The 15,598-nt window shown below is 51.0% G+C and overlaps 5 protein-coding genes across 5 annotated transcripts; 3 read left to right on the top strand and 2 right to left on the bottom strand.

The window, feature by feature from the left end:
* Positions 1–1,212: 1,212 nt before the first annotated feature.
* Positions 1,213–2,542, top strand: BP5553_08714 (putative WSS1 Protein involved in sister chromatid separation and segregation; the record flags this gene model as incomplete). The annotated part of the gene is made up of 2 exons (XM_032017337.1): positions 1,213–1,390; positions 1,443–2,542. The coding sequence occupies 2 exons, from the start codon at positions 1,213–1,215 to the stop codon at positions 2,540–2,542; spliced, it is 1,278 nt and encodes a 425-aa protein (XP_031866768.1).
* A 742-nt stretch (positions 2,543–3,284) lies between these two features.
* Positions 3,285–4,241, top strand: BP5553_08713 (Phosphoenolpyruvate; the record flags this gene model as incomplete). The annotated part of the gene is made up of 3 exons (XM_032017336.1): positions 3,285–3,411; positions 3,474–3,507; positions 3,650–4,241. 3 exons carry the CDS (start codon positions 3,285–3,287, stop codon positions 4,239–4,241), a joined length of 753 nt encoding a protein of 250 aa, XP_031866767.1.
* A 2,367-nt stretch (positions 4,242–6,608) lies between these two features.
* Positions 6,609–9,485, top strand: BP5553_08712 (RNI-like protein; the record flags this gene model as incomplete). Its single annotated transcript, XM_032017335.1, has 2 exons — positions 6,609–9,050; positions 9,120–9,485. 2 exons carry the CDS (start codon positions 6,609–6,611, stop codon positions 9,483–9,485), a joined length of 2,808 nt encoding a protein of 935 aa, XP_031866766.1.
* A 1,060-nt stretch (positions 9,486–10,545) lies between these two features.
* Positions 10,546–12,280, bottom strand: BP5553_08711 (uncharacterized protein; the record flags this gene model as incomplete). Its single annotated transcript, XM_032017334.1, has 2 exons — positions 10,546–11,386; positions 11,442–12,280. The coding sequence occupies 2 exons, from the start codon at positions 12,278–12,280 to the stop codon at positions 10,546–10,548; spliced, it is 1,680 nt and encodes a 559-aa protein (XP_031866765.1).
* A 992-nt stretch (positions 12,281–13,272) lies between these two features.
* On the bottom strand, positions 13,273–15,276 carry BP5553_08710 (uncharacterized protein; the record flags this gene model as incomplete). Its single annotated transcript, XM_032017333.1, has 1 exon — positions 13,273–15,276. One exon carries the CDS (start codon positions 15,274–15,276, stop codon positions 13,273–13,275), a length of 2,004 nt encoding a protein of 667 aa, XP_031866764.1.
* Positions 15,277–15,598: the final 322 nt, after the last annotated feature.

Raw genomic sequence — 15,598 nt, 5'->3', positions numbered from 1 at the left:
AGTCTGTCATTTCCCTATTACTATTGCAAACTTTTCGAAATCCCCTGCTTTGACCAGAGGACCGAGGACTTCAAGTATTGGCTGAATCCATATTGACTAGCAATGTTGCAAGAGACTTGGGGGTGAAAGAATCAGCCGCAAAGAAGAGCATGCAATCCGTGCATGTTGCAACTTAAGGTCATGCAATAAGAAAGTAGTTTACTTGCGTCTGAAACATATCCTTTTATCTGGAAGCGCTTGCTTGCGTGGTCATCATATCTCCAAGGTCGATCTTAAATTAGTTTGGTGACTCTTTAGTACTGCCATAGGCCCATCCGGCCACGATAGTCGAATAGAGAACATGATCTTTTACCGTATGGAGACGTCCGCTACAACATCAGGCCATTGCATCTCCACCCAGCGCGCTGACAAAATATCCGCCCCAGCAAACGCCAAAATAGCGAGACACTTACTACCTACAGCACTCTTTCTCTGGCCTCGGAGCCCAGGCCATTCGGCGAAGCGAGAATCGTCGACGAATTAACGTGGCGTTGAGCTTTGGGTCCCCAAAAGTAGTTGAAGGGGAATAATCTTATTAAGATTACAATCCGCTGTCGTTGTGCGCTAGGTCGAGCTTCCACTAACAAACAATTCGGAGTGCTTTGGACCACTCGGTCCTAGTTTTATTAACTAGTGGAATCCGTTGGCAGGATTAGCTGGGACGTTGAGTATCCGCCTGGCTAGCTCAAGGAGCATCGTCCATCTCGACCATTTAGGCTAGAACAAATAGTTGTTAGGACGGTTATTAAAAGTCGGGCAATACGTACATATTGGAGACACAAACGGGCGATTTATAGCTGCTGGAAGCGATCTCAGTGACAAGAGTCTTGATATGGTCAACCAGTGTGGATTTGCGTTGTTGTCGGAGGATATATATGGGAGGGGTACGGAGGTACTTCGTATAGCACAGTCAATTGACACGTGACCATGTCTGGAATCTGACAATTAAAGAATCCCCGATCCGTACGCGTAGCGGGTGCAGCCTTGGGGAGATAGAAATGTCTGGGCCTGTACTACCCCTCAGCGACAGCTTTTATTTTGTTTGGCCGCGGCATGGCCATGTCACTCTTTAATATTCTCTGTCTTCAAACAAGATCAGTTCCTCTCGCGGGAGAAGAAAAGGTTCTGACAGCTTCATTATCGTGAACCCGCCTTTGGCAATAGGTCTTGAAGATGCCCGAACACGATGCGCTGGTCTTCGAATACTCTCATTTGAAGAGGTTATCTCGGGAGAACGAGGCTCTTCATGCTCTCAAAAAGATTGCGTCTCTTGTTAAACCTATTATGAGAGCGCGGAACTGGAAAGTAGGCGTGTTGGCCGAGTTCTACCCCGACCAACAAAATCTACTAGGTAAGCTGGAGCTCTATCTTTTAAGTAACATGCATCAGTCTAATACTTTTAGGAATCAATGAAAACAGAGGCCAAAAAATATGTCTACGATTACGATACCCTGGGGATGTTAACCAGTTCCTCCCCCTCGAACAAGTTGTCGACACCATGCTTCACGAACTCTCACACAATGTCCATGGCCCCCACCATGCCGAATTTCACGCTCTATGGGACCAGCTGAGAAAAGAGTACGAGGCTTTGCTCTCCAAAGGCTACACAGGGGAGGGCTTCTTGTCAGAAGGGCATGCGCTTGGAGGCAGACGGCTGCCAATGCACGAAGCGAGGCGTCTTGCTCGTGCAGCTGCAGAAAAGAGGGCTGTCCTATCCAAGGGTTCTGGTCAGAGACTAGGTGGCCGACCAGTCAGAGTCGGTACCGATATTCGAGAGGTTATCGTCAATGCTATTGAGCGGCGGAATACTGTGTTGAAGGGCTGCGGTTCTGGGAATAAGAATGACAACGAGATCAAGGATCTAGCCGATGAAGCCACGCAAAATGGGTTCAAGACCAAGGCTGAAGAGGATGAGGCGAACGATCGAGCGGTTGCACAGGCCGTTTGGGAGCTCGTTCAGGAGGACCAGGAGAAGGAGTATGGAAATTCGTACATACCCTCCACTCCAGGAAATCCGACAGGGAATGGCGGTGGTAGCGTTGGCCCATCAAATGCTGTAAAGGCGGGGCCGTCTTCTCTCCCCCCTAAACAAAGGCCGACTCCTGCAAGACAACCACTGAAGCATGTCAGTCGTTTAGTCGCCGAACCCGAGGCAAAAAAGTCGAAGAAGATACCCCAAGGGAATTCTTCTGTTCCTTCTGCCCCTCCTCCAGTTTTGATTTCGGCTCTAGACCCTCCCGAGCTTGCTTCGTTGCTTACTGGGTGGACATGCGACGTCTGTACCCTGCACAACCCACTGAACTTTCTCTGTTGCGATGCATGTACAACGGAGCGGCCCCCAGAAATCACGAAGAGAATAGCGGAGGATGAGCGGAAGAAGGTTAAAACCGTGAAACTAGCAGGGTCGAAGCCGGCAACCTGGACTTGTACGAGGTGTACCACGGCTATGGAAGATAAGTGGTGGACTTGTAGTACATGTGGCACGATGAAGGCGAGCTCATGAAAGAGAACGAGCTTATGATAATGATCACAACTGGATTTAGCAGGGCGCAAAGGGGTTGGGTTTATGCATACTTCGGGAAGAGTAGCAATTTATATCATTCAATACACTGTCATCTATCGTGTAGGACTTCCATATTTATCCCGACGTTCTGCTGCAGTGCGAGCAAGTGTTCGTTCTGGCGAACAATAGTAGAGCGCTCCTCAAAGTTTAGGATGGGCATCACATGCTAGGTATTACTCTACTTTTGGGTACACCAGACAGTTTTAGTTCAAGGCATCATCAAGTCTCGCTCCTTTGGGTTTACCAGTTAGTTGGGATCCAACCCCGGCTCGGCCCGCACCAAGCTACCCCGCCGTCGAAGGTGGGCAGAGACAAAAGATTGGCATCCGTGATGTCATAGTTTCGAGTTTCGTCCATAACGATCCAGTCCTTTTAGTCGTTTCACTGTTTCTATATACCATTGTTGCGCCTTTATTCGGTATCACTTATTATACACTCTTATTATGGCTTATTTAGCAACCCCGCCATCGACGGCATCAAAGTTGAGAGCTATGCTTGCCGACGGAGAGATCGTTGTATGCCCGGGTGTTTATGATGGGTTCACTGCACGCCTAGCTCTAAAAGCAGGCTTTAAAGTTCTATATATGGTACGTGTGGCCTTTACCACGTTCCGGACTTGCCCACAATGAGAAGTTATTGGGAATGGGAATGTTGACCGGTTCAGACGGGCGCGGGCACCACAATGTCACGGCTTGGCATCGCCGATTTGGGTGTGGCAACTATGAATGATATGCGGGATAATGCGGCGATGATTGCGGGTATTGATCCTACTGTCCCTGTGATTGCGGATGCGGATACTGGATATGGAGGTGAGTGTTTTCGCCCCCTCTACTTGCGTATGGGGTTCACTTGCTAATGAGATCGATAATAGGGCCTCTCATGGTAGGCCGTACAACAGCTGAGCAGTACGAACTGCTTTTTGTCTTGCCTCTCAATCATACCGCTTACCAAAATCTCTTTTGGAAATCATCGAAATTCCCTTTGCCATCGTTATCCCTAGTTCGCTCCAAAATCATCAAGTCGCCAAAGTTGACTCGTTTTCACCAGCATCACGGCTGGCGTCGCAGCGCTCCACATCGAAGATCAAGTAACCACTAAACGTTGCGGCCATCTCTCTAACAAAGAGCTCGTCTCCCCCTCTACATTCCACTCCCGCATCCGCGCCGCAGCCCAAGCCCGCGCTCAACTCTCCCGGGACATCATAATCATAGCACGCACCGACGCCCTCGCATCCCTGGGCTGCGACGAAGCCTTCTCGCGTCTCGAAGGTGCCATAACCGCTGGCGCTGATGTTGTATTCCTCGAAGGTGTCCGCAGCGCCGAGGAAGCCAAGAATTTCTGCGCAAACATGAGAAAGCTAAGTGTGCCGGTTTTGTATAATTGTGTTCCTGGGGGCGTGAGTCCGCTGTTTAGTGTGCAGGAGGCGAGGGAGCTGGGGTTTAGCATGGTTATCACGCCGACGCTTGCGCTGGGCGCGGTGTATGAGGCGGTTGGGAAGGCGTACAGGGACTTGATGGAGCATGGGAATACGAAGGGGAATGAGGTTGGTGTTAGGGATTTGTTTGAGTCTTGTGGGCTGAATGAGGCAGTCGAGTTTGATGTTAGGGCCGGGGGAAAAGGCTTTGAGAAGGGCGTGTAGAAGTAAATGGGAAAATCAATCAGTTCACAGCTATAGATATATTTGATGGGCGGTCTAGAGAAATCCCCGTTACCTGTTTTGTTCCTAACTTCGCAAGGAATTCGTGTGTTCTGTTCTTGAGCTGTTCTTGAACTTCAATAAGATTATATGAGGGATGGCGTGGCCTATACATTGTTCATAGTGCAGCATTGGGTGCAGTGCAGCACGGAGGATCTGGCACCATTTGGGGTAATGCCGTAAGGAAATATAGCCCGCAGACGCATCACCAAGCGGGAGGCCGTAGTTGAATTTCGAGACTTTCCAAAATATAGCCAAAATAGCGCCGTCCACCATAGAAGTCCCCGACCGCGAGGGAAAGCTCGCTGAGTGATAGGGGTTGCGAACCGGGCGCCTTTGTACTTCCAAGCTTCCATCGCATTTGGAAGGGTCTCCGGGAATGCCTGTTGTGCTCTATGCTCTATAATCTATACGAGACGATGCTCATAAAATTGAATGCCAAATGCACCCCACAGTATGTTCTGCAAATTTAGAACGCGATATTCATGCCATGTCATGCATTGTTTTGCCATGGTGGTGTTTCAACTCAGCTGGCTCAGCTGGGGGATGTTCCGTGATCCGTGATCCCCCCCCTCCCCTCTGTCATCTGTCCCACGGGGCTGGGGGATAAGGATGGGATGGGATGGGATGGGATGGGATACAGGTGCAGTTGCAGTTGCAGTTGCAGTTGCATGACAGGAGACAGGAGACAGGAGACAGCACAGCGCTCTTCTACTGGAACGATACCGATGACCGGGGCTGAAGAGCCAAGTGTTCTTCTCGTCTTCTCGCCCTTCCAGAATTCTAGAAGCGGCATGGAAGCAGAATGGAAGAAGCGCCAATGCGACGCTGCGTGGCCCAGGGGACCGCCAGCTGGCCCGTCCGTTGGTTGCAGGCCCAGAGGCAGAAGAAAGATGAAGATGCGTGGTTATCGAGAGCTCGTAGAGTTACGAAGTACTGTAGTATAGGCAGTAGTAGCGGAGTAAAGTAAAGTAGTAAAGTAGGAAAGTAGTAGGGGGCTTTGTATTAGGGTTGTACTGTAGAGGGACTTGCACTTATTACTTGTACTTAAGCTGTAGACTATATGTATGTATGTATGTATGTATGTATGCCTCTCCTCTCCTCCCTCTCCTCCCTCTCCTTACCTTACGTAGCGCTGGAGGCTTGTTCTTCTCTTCCCTCCCCACTAACCCACTAACCCATAAGCCATTCTACTAGCAAAATAAGTAATAACATGCCTAGCATTCCTAGCATTCCTAGCATAATTCCCAGCATTCCTCGCATTCCCACACTTCCACACTCCCGCTCGCACTCGCACTCGCCCTCACGCTCTCATTCCCATTTCCCATCTCCCATTTCCCTATTCCTAGTCACACGGTGTTTGCTCCTCGTTCGCGGCGACTACTACGTAATTCCCCACGATGCCATGAAAAAGCAAAATATTATTCCGCTCGTCAATCGCGGCCCCGTCGTCATAGCGCATTCCCCACGAACCTCCAGCTGCCAATCCAGCTCCGCCGCGCCAGTCTCGTCGTGGGTCGCGACGAAGGTAAAGCAGCAGCAGCAGCACCAACTACGACTACGACTACGACTACGACTACGACTACGACGTGCGCTATCTATCCTTCTAGCGGGCACCAGCCAGCGCCCCGTGCCTCCGCGGTTCTTTGGTCTTTGGAGCAGTTGCACTTGCACTTGCACTCCGGAGACTGGGTTGGGTTGGGTTACGTAGGATACGGCACTGCACTGCACGGTACTCTATACTATACTATACAGCTCGGCCACTCCTCGACTCTACCACAGCACAGCACAGCCCAACAATAATATCCCTCCCCAATTTTCATCCGTTCTTGGGAATTGTGAGTTTGACCATGAGCATGCTGTGCCACCCCATGCTGATGCTGACGCACAGTTTGGAGATCCCTTTTTCTTTTAGCTGAAGAAAAAGATCACCGCTGACGATATCCCACCCACCCCCCAGATACGTCGCACGACCCCCCCAGCGTGCTGGAGAGGATAGCTCTTCAAAACAAAGAAAACTTTCCTGAAACTTCTTCAACTACACCTCGATACACCCGTGCTGCTTGCACATCAATAACACAACCACCTCTGCATTTTCCCACCCGATTCCCCGCCTCGATTGCTCGCGAGCTGCGACGAGACGAGCAGAGGCGTTAGAACCCCTACGAGTCTACAACATCTTCTCGCAGATCTGGCTATATCTCTGGCCGGCCCCACGGCACGACGGCCGATAGGCCGCGGATGAAAGATAACCAGGAACTGGTTGGTTAGCTGTTTGGGGGGGGAATACATATACACTGCTCCTTCACGATGAGACGAAGTCGGGGAGGGCCCAACTCCCCGTTCAGAGTCAATGGAGCCCCGATTCCGGACTCGCTGTCCCTGATCCGCTCCTTCAATGTCGAGACGAACCCTGCCCGCCCCGTCAGACCGTCTCCTCTGACCGCGTCGACCATTCCTGATATGCCGCTTGATCTCGTTGACCGAATACGATCATTTCCCCTGTTTGTCTCGGCGCCGGATTCCTTCCTCGCGGCCATCGGAAAGCACTTGCGACCCCAGGTACATGCACCGCACGATGTTATCCTGACGGAAGGAGACGAGGCGAAGGCGATGTATTGGCTGGTAAGGGGGGCGGTGGCAGTCACGTCCAGAGATGGGGAGGCAACCTACGCCGAGTTGAAGCCGGGGGCTTTCTTTGGGGAGATAGGCATTCTTATGGATGTGCCTCGAACGGCAACCATAATCGCAAGAACAAAATGTCTCCTGGTGGTGTTGAAGAAGGAGGACCTGAGGGCGGAGCTCCCCCATTTCCGGGAGATGGAACAGGCAATAATGGAAGAGGCCCAAGAGAGGTTGACTATCCTAAACAAGAAGAGGAAAGAAGGCGGATACGGACCAAAGCTTGTCTCGACCATCTTGCCTTCAAGAGGCGGCAAGACTGCACGTGAAGCGGCTCCAGGCGAAGTCTCGACCGGGGAAGCAGGGGCCATTGAAAACGGAGCTGTGATAAACAAGAAGAAACGCAAGTCACCCAGCCCTCAGGGGATTGAAGATCCCGCGGCTGGCAGTGCCCTTGGGAGTGGGTTTGTCAACGTTAGGAGGACCCTTAAAGAACTCCCGTTATTTTCAACACTACCGCCTGAGATCCTGCACTTCCTGGGGCTGAGCGCCGAGCCCAAGACGTATCCCCCGTTTACGGATATAATTCGCCAAGGATCCCCTGGAAATGAGATATATTTTATTGTGCGTGGAGAGGCCGAAGTGATCCATGATGCTGCGAATGGGCAGGATGTGAACCAGGCGTTGTCGGGCTCCTACATACGGCCGCGGCTGAAGCAGGGCCAATATTTTGGGGAGGTTGCAAGTTTAGCTCTGGCGCCCCGGAGAACGGCCACGGTGCGGTCAATCACTACTGTTGAGTGCCTAATGATCGATGGGGATACTCTCGACGAGCTTTGGAGGCGGTGCCCTCCTGACATTCGACAGCAGGTTGAGGTGACTGCAAAACTGCGGATTCCCAAACCAGAGGCAGAGGATATAATGATGCTTGACACCGACGCGTCGATCACCAATAAGCTGCAGGTTGCGGAGGGAGCACAACCTCCTCGCCGGGGCTCGTTGCCTCATGTCACGTTCACGCCTTCGAAACCAGCCAGTCCACATAAGCCAAGTCGCGCTGAGGACAAGGACGTTTTAGAGCCTTTGGACCCAGATCCTTTCCTTAGTGTAGATATGGATAACATGAGGGCCAGGTCAAGGAGAGGCTCCTGGGCCCCGCCCACCCCTGAGACACAGCCTACCGAGGAATCTACTTCTAATACCGGGCCAAGAACAAGAACGAGATCAAGAGCTCAAACTCCGACGCCTGCTTTGACTCCGCCGGATTCTGATATTCGCCCCAAGAGACCAAAGATTGTCCAGCGGCGGCCAAGCCAGTACAACAGAGGAGTGTTGCCAGATGGGATATTGGTTTCCATCTTTCCATATCTAGATATCTACCAGCTAATGCGGCTACGCACTGTATCCCTCCACTGGTCAAAACTCCTTACCACGTCGCCCAATATCTGCCAACACTTGGATCTCTCCCTCTACAATCGCAAGGTCACAAATCATGCACTCATCAACTTCATCTGCCCCTTCGTCGGAAAACGTGCCCGTACTGTAGACATAAGCAACTGTTTCCACATCACTGACGAGGGATTCAACCACCTATCCGCTCAATGCGCCCCTGGTTCGCAATCATGGAAAATGAAAAGCGTATGGGATATCTCCGCCAACGCCGTGCTGGAAATGGCCAACGCGGCCAAACAGCTCGAGGAAATCGATCTCTCCAATTGCCGCAAGGTAAGCGATAATCTCCTGGCTCGAATCGTAGGATGGGTCGTCACCGAGCCCAATACACCTCAATCAGCAAGCGCACGTCAAAAGTTCGGGCAGCCGCAACCGGCTCAAATCATACCACCTGTGGGGACAGTGGTTGGTTGTCCAAAACTTAAGCGCTTGACGCTGAGTTATTGCAAACATGTTACCGATCGCTCTATGGCACACTTGGCTGTACATGCGCATACTAGACTCCAGTCCATCGATCTCACGCGTTGTACGACGATCACCGATGGGGGTTTCCAGCATTGGAGTATCTATAAGTTCTCCAATCTACGGAGACTCGTTCTGGCGGACTGCACGTACTTGACGGATAACGCCATTGTATATCTTACGAATGCTGCGAAAGGGCTGAGGGAGCTGGATCTGGTATGTCTCCTTTTCTCCCCCTTTTCCCTCGTTATAAACGAAAAGTGTAATGGCTAACAACCCAACCAGTCCTTCTGCTGCGCTCTCTCCGACACTGCAACAGAGGTCCTCTCCCTCGGCTGCCCACATCTCTCTTCCCTCAAGTTATCCTTCTGCGGTAGCGCCGTCTCCGACTCCTCCCTCCGCAGCATCGGCCTGCATCTCCTTGAATTACGCGAACTTTCAGTCCGAGGATGCGTGCGCGTCACGGGCGTAGGCGTCGAAGCCGTCGTCGAGGGGTGCACGGTGCTGGAGAAGTTCGATGTGAGCCAGTGTAAGAATCTTGCTAGGTGGCTAGATGGCGGTGGGGAGGAGAGGAGTAGGAGGTTGTATGGTAGGAAAGGGTTGGTTTTTGAGACCACTAAGAAAAGCGAGAGGGAGGGGAGTTTGAGGTAATTGGGATAGGCGTTTGGTGATTACGCTTTTGGGGGGGGGGGTATTTAAATGGACCTGTGGAGGAAAAAAGGGGGAAAGGAAAGGTCTGAAATGGATACGACGAAATGAGGGTTATTTGCTGCCTTGCATAACGCAGATATGCTTCAAATTTAGCGGGCGTTATTTTGATAGATATTCTAGATATCCGGTGGGTTTTGCATATTTTTGGGCTAGAGTTAAAAATATAAAAGAATAGGATGGGCCGTACTCGAGCCCGGTATTATGCATTTTACTTACAGGTAATATGGGACTCGGCCCACCAGACATTTTACCTCTAGGTATGCATCTACACAAACACCAGGGTATGAGTGATGTGGCTTAGACGGAGCTACTACTAAATAAAGATTTTACATACGCATGCATAAGCATAGATGGGGTCAACACAGCAATGATTGTCAGATAAAAGAGCAAGGCATTCATCAGACAGCAAGAGTATAGATACACGCGGGCAGTTGCGAGATACAGGGTTTTGGCAAAACTAAAGGGTGGTTATTTGCTTTGCTATGCTCTTTAGAATTGGAACAGTATATGAGGGCTTTTGTTTTCAAAGTTATACGCATTTAGGTATCCCAAAATTATCGTTGATATAGATATGGTAGTTGGATAAGAGACTTGCTTTGTTACATATCGCAAAGGGCGAAAAGGGGGCGTGCGGCTATTTTACGTCGGGTAAAAATTAGACCCGAGAAGGCACTTCGTTGGGAAGCTCCCGGGTTTGAGAAATACTACGTTCGTGCACTCCATGGTCTGTATTGATTGAGCGTAAAACTTTGAACATTGGAGCTGAAGTGAGACTGCAGTAATGAAACCGAATATTCTGGTATCTTGGGTTGAGATGAACTGCGCTCCCCAACTTTCCGGTAAGTCGTGAAACTAGACGGTCACCAACAGAATTTCTCCCACCATGGACGGCAGGCAAAGAACTTTACTCTAACGTTTCCTGCTAGTCTTTTGAGACTTAGAGTTGTGATCTATCTCCCCGGGCTCTTCGACAGGATCAATGGAAATTTGCATGAAGTGACTATACCTGATTCAAATCCTGGAAACCAGTAGAAGGCGGAGCATATACATTATTCGCAGCGGGGATTTGCACAGAGGAGTCATCCTGATCGTTTTCTTGGAAACAGGCGGAAGACAGAGTATTTGCTCCGCCGTTGGGGTATTCTTGTATAGTTTTGGTTTTGCTGTTGCGTCCGCGAGACGATGAGGATTTGCGTTTGTGACTATTGCTTCTTGCGGAATCATCTGACGAAGGTGCCGGACGGGACCTGGCCAGCTGGGAGGCTGTCCTCCTACTCTCCTCGAGGAGGCTGTTTAATGAGTCCCGAATCTCGTTCAGGCGCTTGTCCTTGCCCCAGTCAATAATGTTCCGGACGTACTTGCGGAACTCTATATAATCTTTAGGCTTCTGAAGCAAAAAACTATCGACCTTCCGCGTGTAGTATTTGAGCTCATCATGCTTCCAGGATACGTATAATCGCGCCTCAGTGCCGTTCATAGCGATACTAAATGCAGTACTCTCAATAGGTTGGACAGTTTTGTTCTTGTATTGCCTTAGCTGGCGGTTAAGGCGTTCAGCGATATTAATGCAGGATGCAGAGCCCCCGAGACATTGATTCGTAGCTACCCACAGGCTCCCACTCCCGGAAGGCCCGTCAGCATTGAACTCTATAACGAAGAATGGATATACGAGGCCGTTGCTACTAGCTACCATCTCATTCCCCATAGAGGGAAATTGGGCTTGTTGCTGGTGAAATGCTCCAGTACGGCTATATCCATAGAGTAAATCAGGCACAGGCGTACTAACTTTGAGCTTAGATCCGAAATCCGGAACAGCATGCTTGGCCATTGGCAATCTATCGCTACTTTGTAAAATATCCGTTGGTTCGGGATCAGGGAAAACGTTATAGGAAATACCTCTCTACTTTGCTTTCCGCGGTTCCCATTTCAAGTTCTGCTAAACGCGTGTCTTGCAAAACTTGTTTAAGCGATGGACCTGGCGAATCACGATTCCTGCGTACTTGATCAACGAGGCTGGTAATGTGTTCAGGGAGTTGCTCGTAGGAAGGGCGTATATAGATATGGTTTGCGGTCAAGTTCATGTCCCGGTAAGAGGGGTCTTCAACAAGGCTCTTTCGACTTGAACTAGTAGAAGCACCACTAATATCCGATGGCGCGACTAATGGGCCGTACCAGGACGCCTGTGAGTCGTCCTCTGCATCTGCTCGGTGAGACTGTAACCTGGTCGAAACAGGTGTCGGTGGCAGAGCGAATCCATCAGCATCCCGTCTGTAGTCCATATTCGGCGCCGATTTTGTAAGCCTCCTAGGAATAGGGTCGCCGTCTGAGTGATCAAGAAGAGTGTCCGACCGGCAGTGCCTTTCTCGGTAGGATCCTGAAGCAGACTCGACCCACTGGGTAACAAAACTATCGACAGACTCAGGACGGTATGTTTTCGGAGATGGACTCGACGAGAGCGGGTCGAGAGAGACTTCGAGGAACGATGCGTATGGACGCTTTAGAGGGAGAGGCTTTGGCTGTAGCTGTACAGTCTGCACGATCTTCTCCATTAGTCGTTGACTGGTATAAGGGGATAGACATACTTCGGCCTCCTCCTCTGCTTCCTCGGTCTCAATCCGGACTCGCTTCGTCGTGCCCGGCCGTGAGGAATGGTCAAGTTCGTGGAAATCTGCGAAGGAGCGTTTTGGAGGTATTCGACGAGGCGACCTCGATTCTATCAAGGAAGCGCCTGGCATTTCAAGACAGCTTTGACGAGTTCTCGTCTGGCGTGGGAGTGGGAATGGTGTTGATGGTTGATGTTGGGTCAGGCAGCGATGGCCCCAAATTGATTTGCTCGCGTGCGGCGATTAAGTGCCGGCTTTGCAGGGAACTGTGCTCCGTATACCCAAAACCCAATCAATCGATTGGGAATTTGGTCGGGCGCGACACGATAAGGATGTTTGGGTGTTTTTGCTGCATTGCTACGCGCCCTCGTTAGCTTTTGACGGATTGAGCCATGATTTGCAGCCTTGCATCTGGTTAGCGGACGCGTCGCCAAAGGGCTGAACCTCTTCTGGCAAGGGTCTACGATAGACCGGGCAACAGATTCAAGCGAGAGAGCCAAATCCTGCTGGAGGAAGTCCCTCAGGATAATGAAGGCCTTCTCCATAGCGAAGGAATTTTCTATCTAGAGTGAAAGCTTAGTCGTAGGGCTACAGCATACAAGACTGCGGGAACGCCAGCCTAGGCGAAGTTGGCTTGGTCGCCGGACCAGGAGGACCCAAGTCCATGAGGATGTAAAGAGATGCACCTAGGCGCGTTCTCAACGTATAACCGCGTGTATGCTGGTTCCCAGATATTTCGAGTTGAAGGGTCGATGGTTCGTGAAAGTCTAACGAGGCTGGTATGGAGGATCTCGAGTCGATAGGCGGGACCAAAAGATATAACCCTTACCTCCGGTTCAGTGACATGCACGAGTGACTCTGGCTCAACGAAGGGAAACTTTGATCCCGGCATATTTGTACAGGATTTAGGTTGGGGTTTGTGGAAGGGGGAGAGAGGGGGGTTTCTGACCCAACTCACCCGTAGCTCAGGCCAGAGCAACGACACTTCAAGTCTAAAGACGGGAAATGTGATATCGAGATTCCGACGTCGAACTACCTATATAGAGACAGGAATTGGGTATATAACAACGATATATCAAAACCCTCCTATCCCACTTTATCACATTACATGCGTAGCCTGATATTCAAAATTTCCTCTTCTTCCTCGCAGGTGGTGCCTTGGCCTTCTCCTCTAGTTCCCTCTTAAGCTGCGCTCTCTTTTTATCTGCTCTCTCTATACTCGTCTCCCGCGGCTCTGGCGTTGTTGGCCGTTCTTCTTTGACTTGCCTTCTCCCTCTTACCGCTACTTCCTCGTCAGAAGCATCGTGCTGTATAGGCGTGGATGCTTTAGGCTCCCTCAGTTTTCCAATAACGCCTAGTTTGGCCTTGCGCGGTGTTTTTTCATGTGTAGATTCATCCGCTTCTGTAACAGCAGCACCTATTGAGATATCTTCCTCCACCTTTGATTTCTTCTTCCCGCCTATCTGACCTAGCTTGCCTCTCTTCGGCTTTGTTGGCGTCACTGGCGTGGGTGTCGGCTTTTCTCCTGAAGATAGAGGGGGTGATGAGCCGACTTGGTGAGGAGGGCGCTTCTTCCCACCTATTTTCCCAAGTACGCCTTTCGCGGGTTTAGGTGAAATCTCTGCGGAGGGGGTCTGGTGGTCGGGACTGGAATTCCGAGGGGAGGAAATGTCGTCTTCCGTGCTTGCATCATGATCAACAGCAGGTGCCTGTGAAGACTTAGGGGGGGCTTTCCTCCCTTTGTTTGCTGCGGATTTCTTAGAAAGGTGTCGAGGCGGGGAGGCTTCATCTTCTGTGTTGGTACCTTCCTCAACTCTAGGTAACGGTTTAGATTTAGCTTTCTTGTCGCCAGTTGTATCGAACCTCGAAGGGGTCTTTTGAGGCAGGGAAGAGTCATCTTCGGTGGTAATATCTTCATCCACAGCTGGTTTTGGGGCCGATTTCTTTCCCCCAACCGCCCCTAATCTTTTGGGTTTCCTAGATGAAGGAGTTGGAGGTGCTGGCCGAGGCGGTGGTTGTGATGCCGGAACGCTATCGGGAATTTTGGAGCGTTGTGAAGGGGCGTCCAGATCATCGTTTTCGGAATCCGTGGATTCGTTGATGGTAGGTTTTGGGAAGGGAGATTTTTCTTTGGATCTGAGATGCGGAGGCGTGGATTGGACTTGAAAGTCGCCGACTTCTTGCGAGGCATTGCCGTCTTGGTCCTTGGGAGCCCTCTTCAACGATTGTTCCGCCCTTGAAGGTGCTGGTAGCTTTTGCTTAGGAGGTGGCGTGACTTTACGTGGCTTTGGCCTTGAAAAGTTCGTTGTAACCTTCCCACTCTCAAGATTTACTGTTATTCCCTTGATATTGTCCCACCACCCCTCCGCTGAACTACCTTGATCCTCGCCGGCCTCAATTCTCAATGCATCAGCACCGTCAGCTGCGAACACATGTGATATCAGTTGTCCTGGATCATGTGATTTATTGGTGTCTAAGGCTTGTCTCCATGCCTGTAAACTAAATGGTTTAAGGCCTTTCACTCTTTCCTCTGCACCCCTTCGATCCAGCTTGCGGCCGTGCTTCCCAGCCGCCTGAGGAAACACCTGGGCAAGATCGGTCCCCTGTGATTCCAACTTGTCGAGCAACTTCTGTATAGCGTGATCCTTCTCCTTCAGCAAATCCGCTATGCTCGCCAGCTCCTGCATCCTAGCCTGTTGTGCCCCCAATAGAGGTAGGGTCAACTGACCTGTGAGCAGTGACTGAGGGGCTGGCGAAAGTTGAACGGGCCATTCGAGCGGTGCAAGGCCGCCAGGCAACTGGACTGTGAGATTGAGGGTAATAACCGGCCGATCATCGTCGAGATTGATCGTCAGGGCAGACGTTGTGTCATTGCCTCGTTCGAGCCCGAGCTTAATCTTCTCCAAAAGTATGTGTAATTGGTCGTCATCGCTCGGGTCTATGCTCGTGCCCTCCTCCTGGCTTCTGCGGACAATATCACTGCGGGACAGTGATTCGCTCCAGATGTGCGTTAAGTCGGTCAGATGAATTGTGTACGAGCGGGCGCCCTGATCGAAGGCCGCCGAGAGGAGGAATGGCGGTAGGTAAGCACTGGCAGAGGGCGAAAGTTCAAGGGGCTTCCAGGCCATGGCGATGTAATAAGTCACCGCGTATCTATCATTGAGCGTTAGATATGAATATTTCGCCCGTGGTGGTGCTCGAGAGATATGCGCAGGACAGGAGATGTCGGCTGGCGAGGCTGTAGATATTGATCTCTACCGGTACCTAGAAGGAAGGGTCTGCAACCCGAGACACGGGAGCGTACAGTACATGTATCAATATTGCCTTGCATACATCGAGGCGCATAACAAGTGTTGGGCGCGCGTTCCGCTGGGTACGAGTACACAATGTCGCACAACAACCGCGACGAACGTTAATGCTGGCCACGCGTGCCAACCACGTGTGCGCAGG

This window comes from Venustampulla echinocandica (genome assembly GCF_003357145.1).
Source record: "Venustampulla echinocandica strain BP 5553 chromosome Unknown scaffold_8, whole genome shotgun sequence".
Taxonomy (NCBI): domain Eukaryota; kingdom Fungi; phylum Ascomycota; class Leotiomycetes; order Helotiales; family Pleuroascaceae; genus Venustampulla; species Venustampulla echinocandica.
This window is presented reverse-complemented; position numbering and strand designations above follow the sequence as displayed.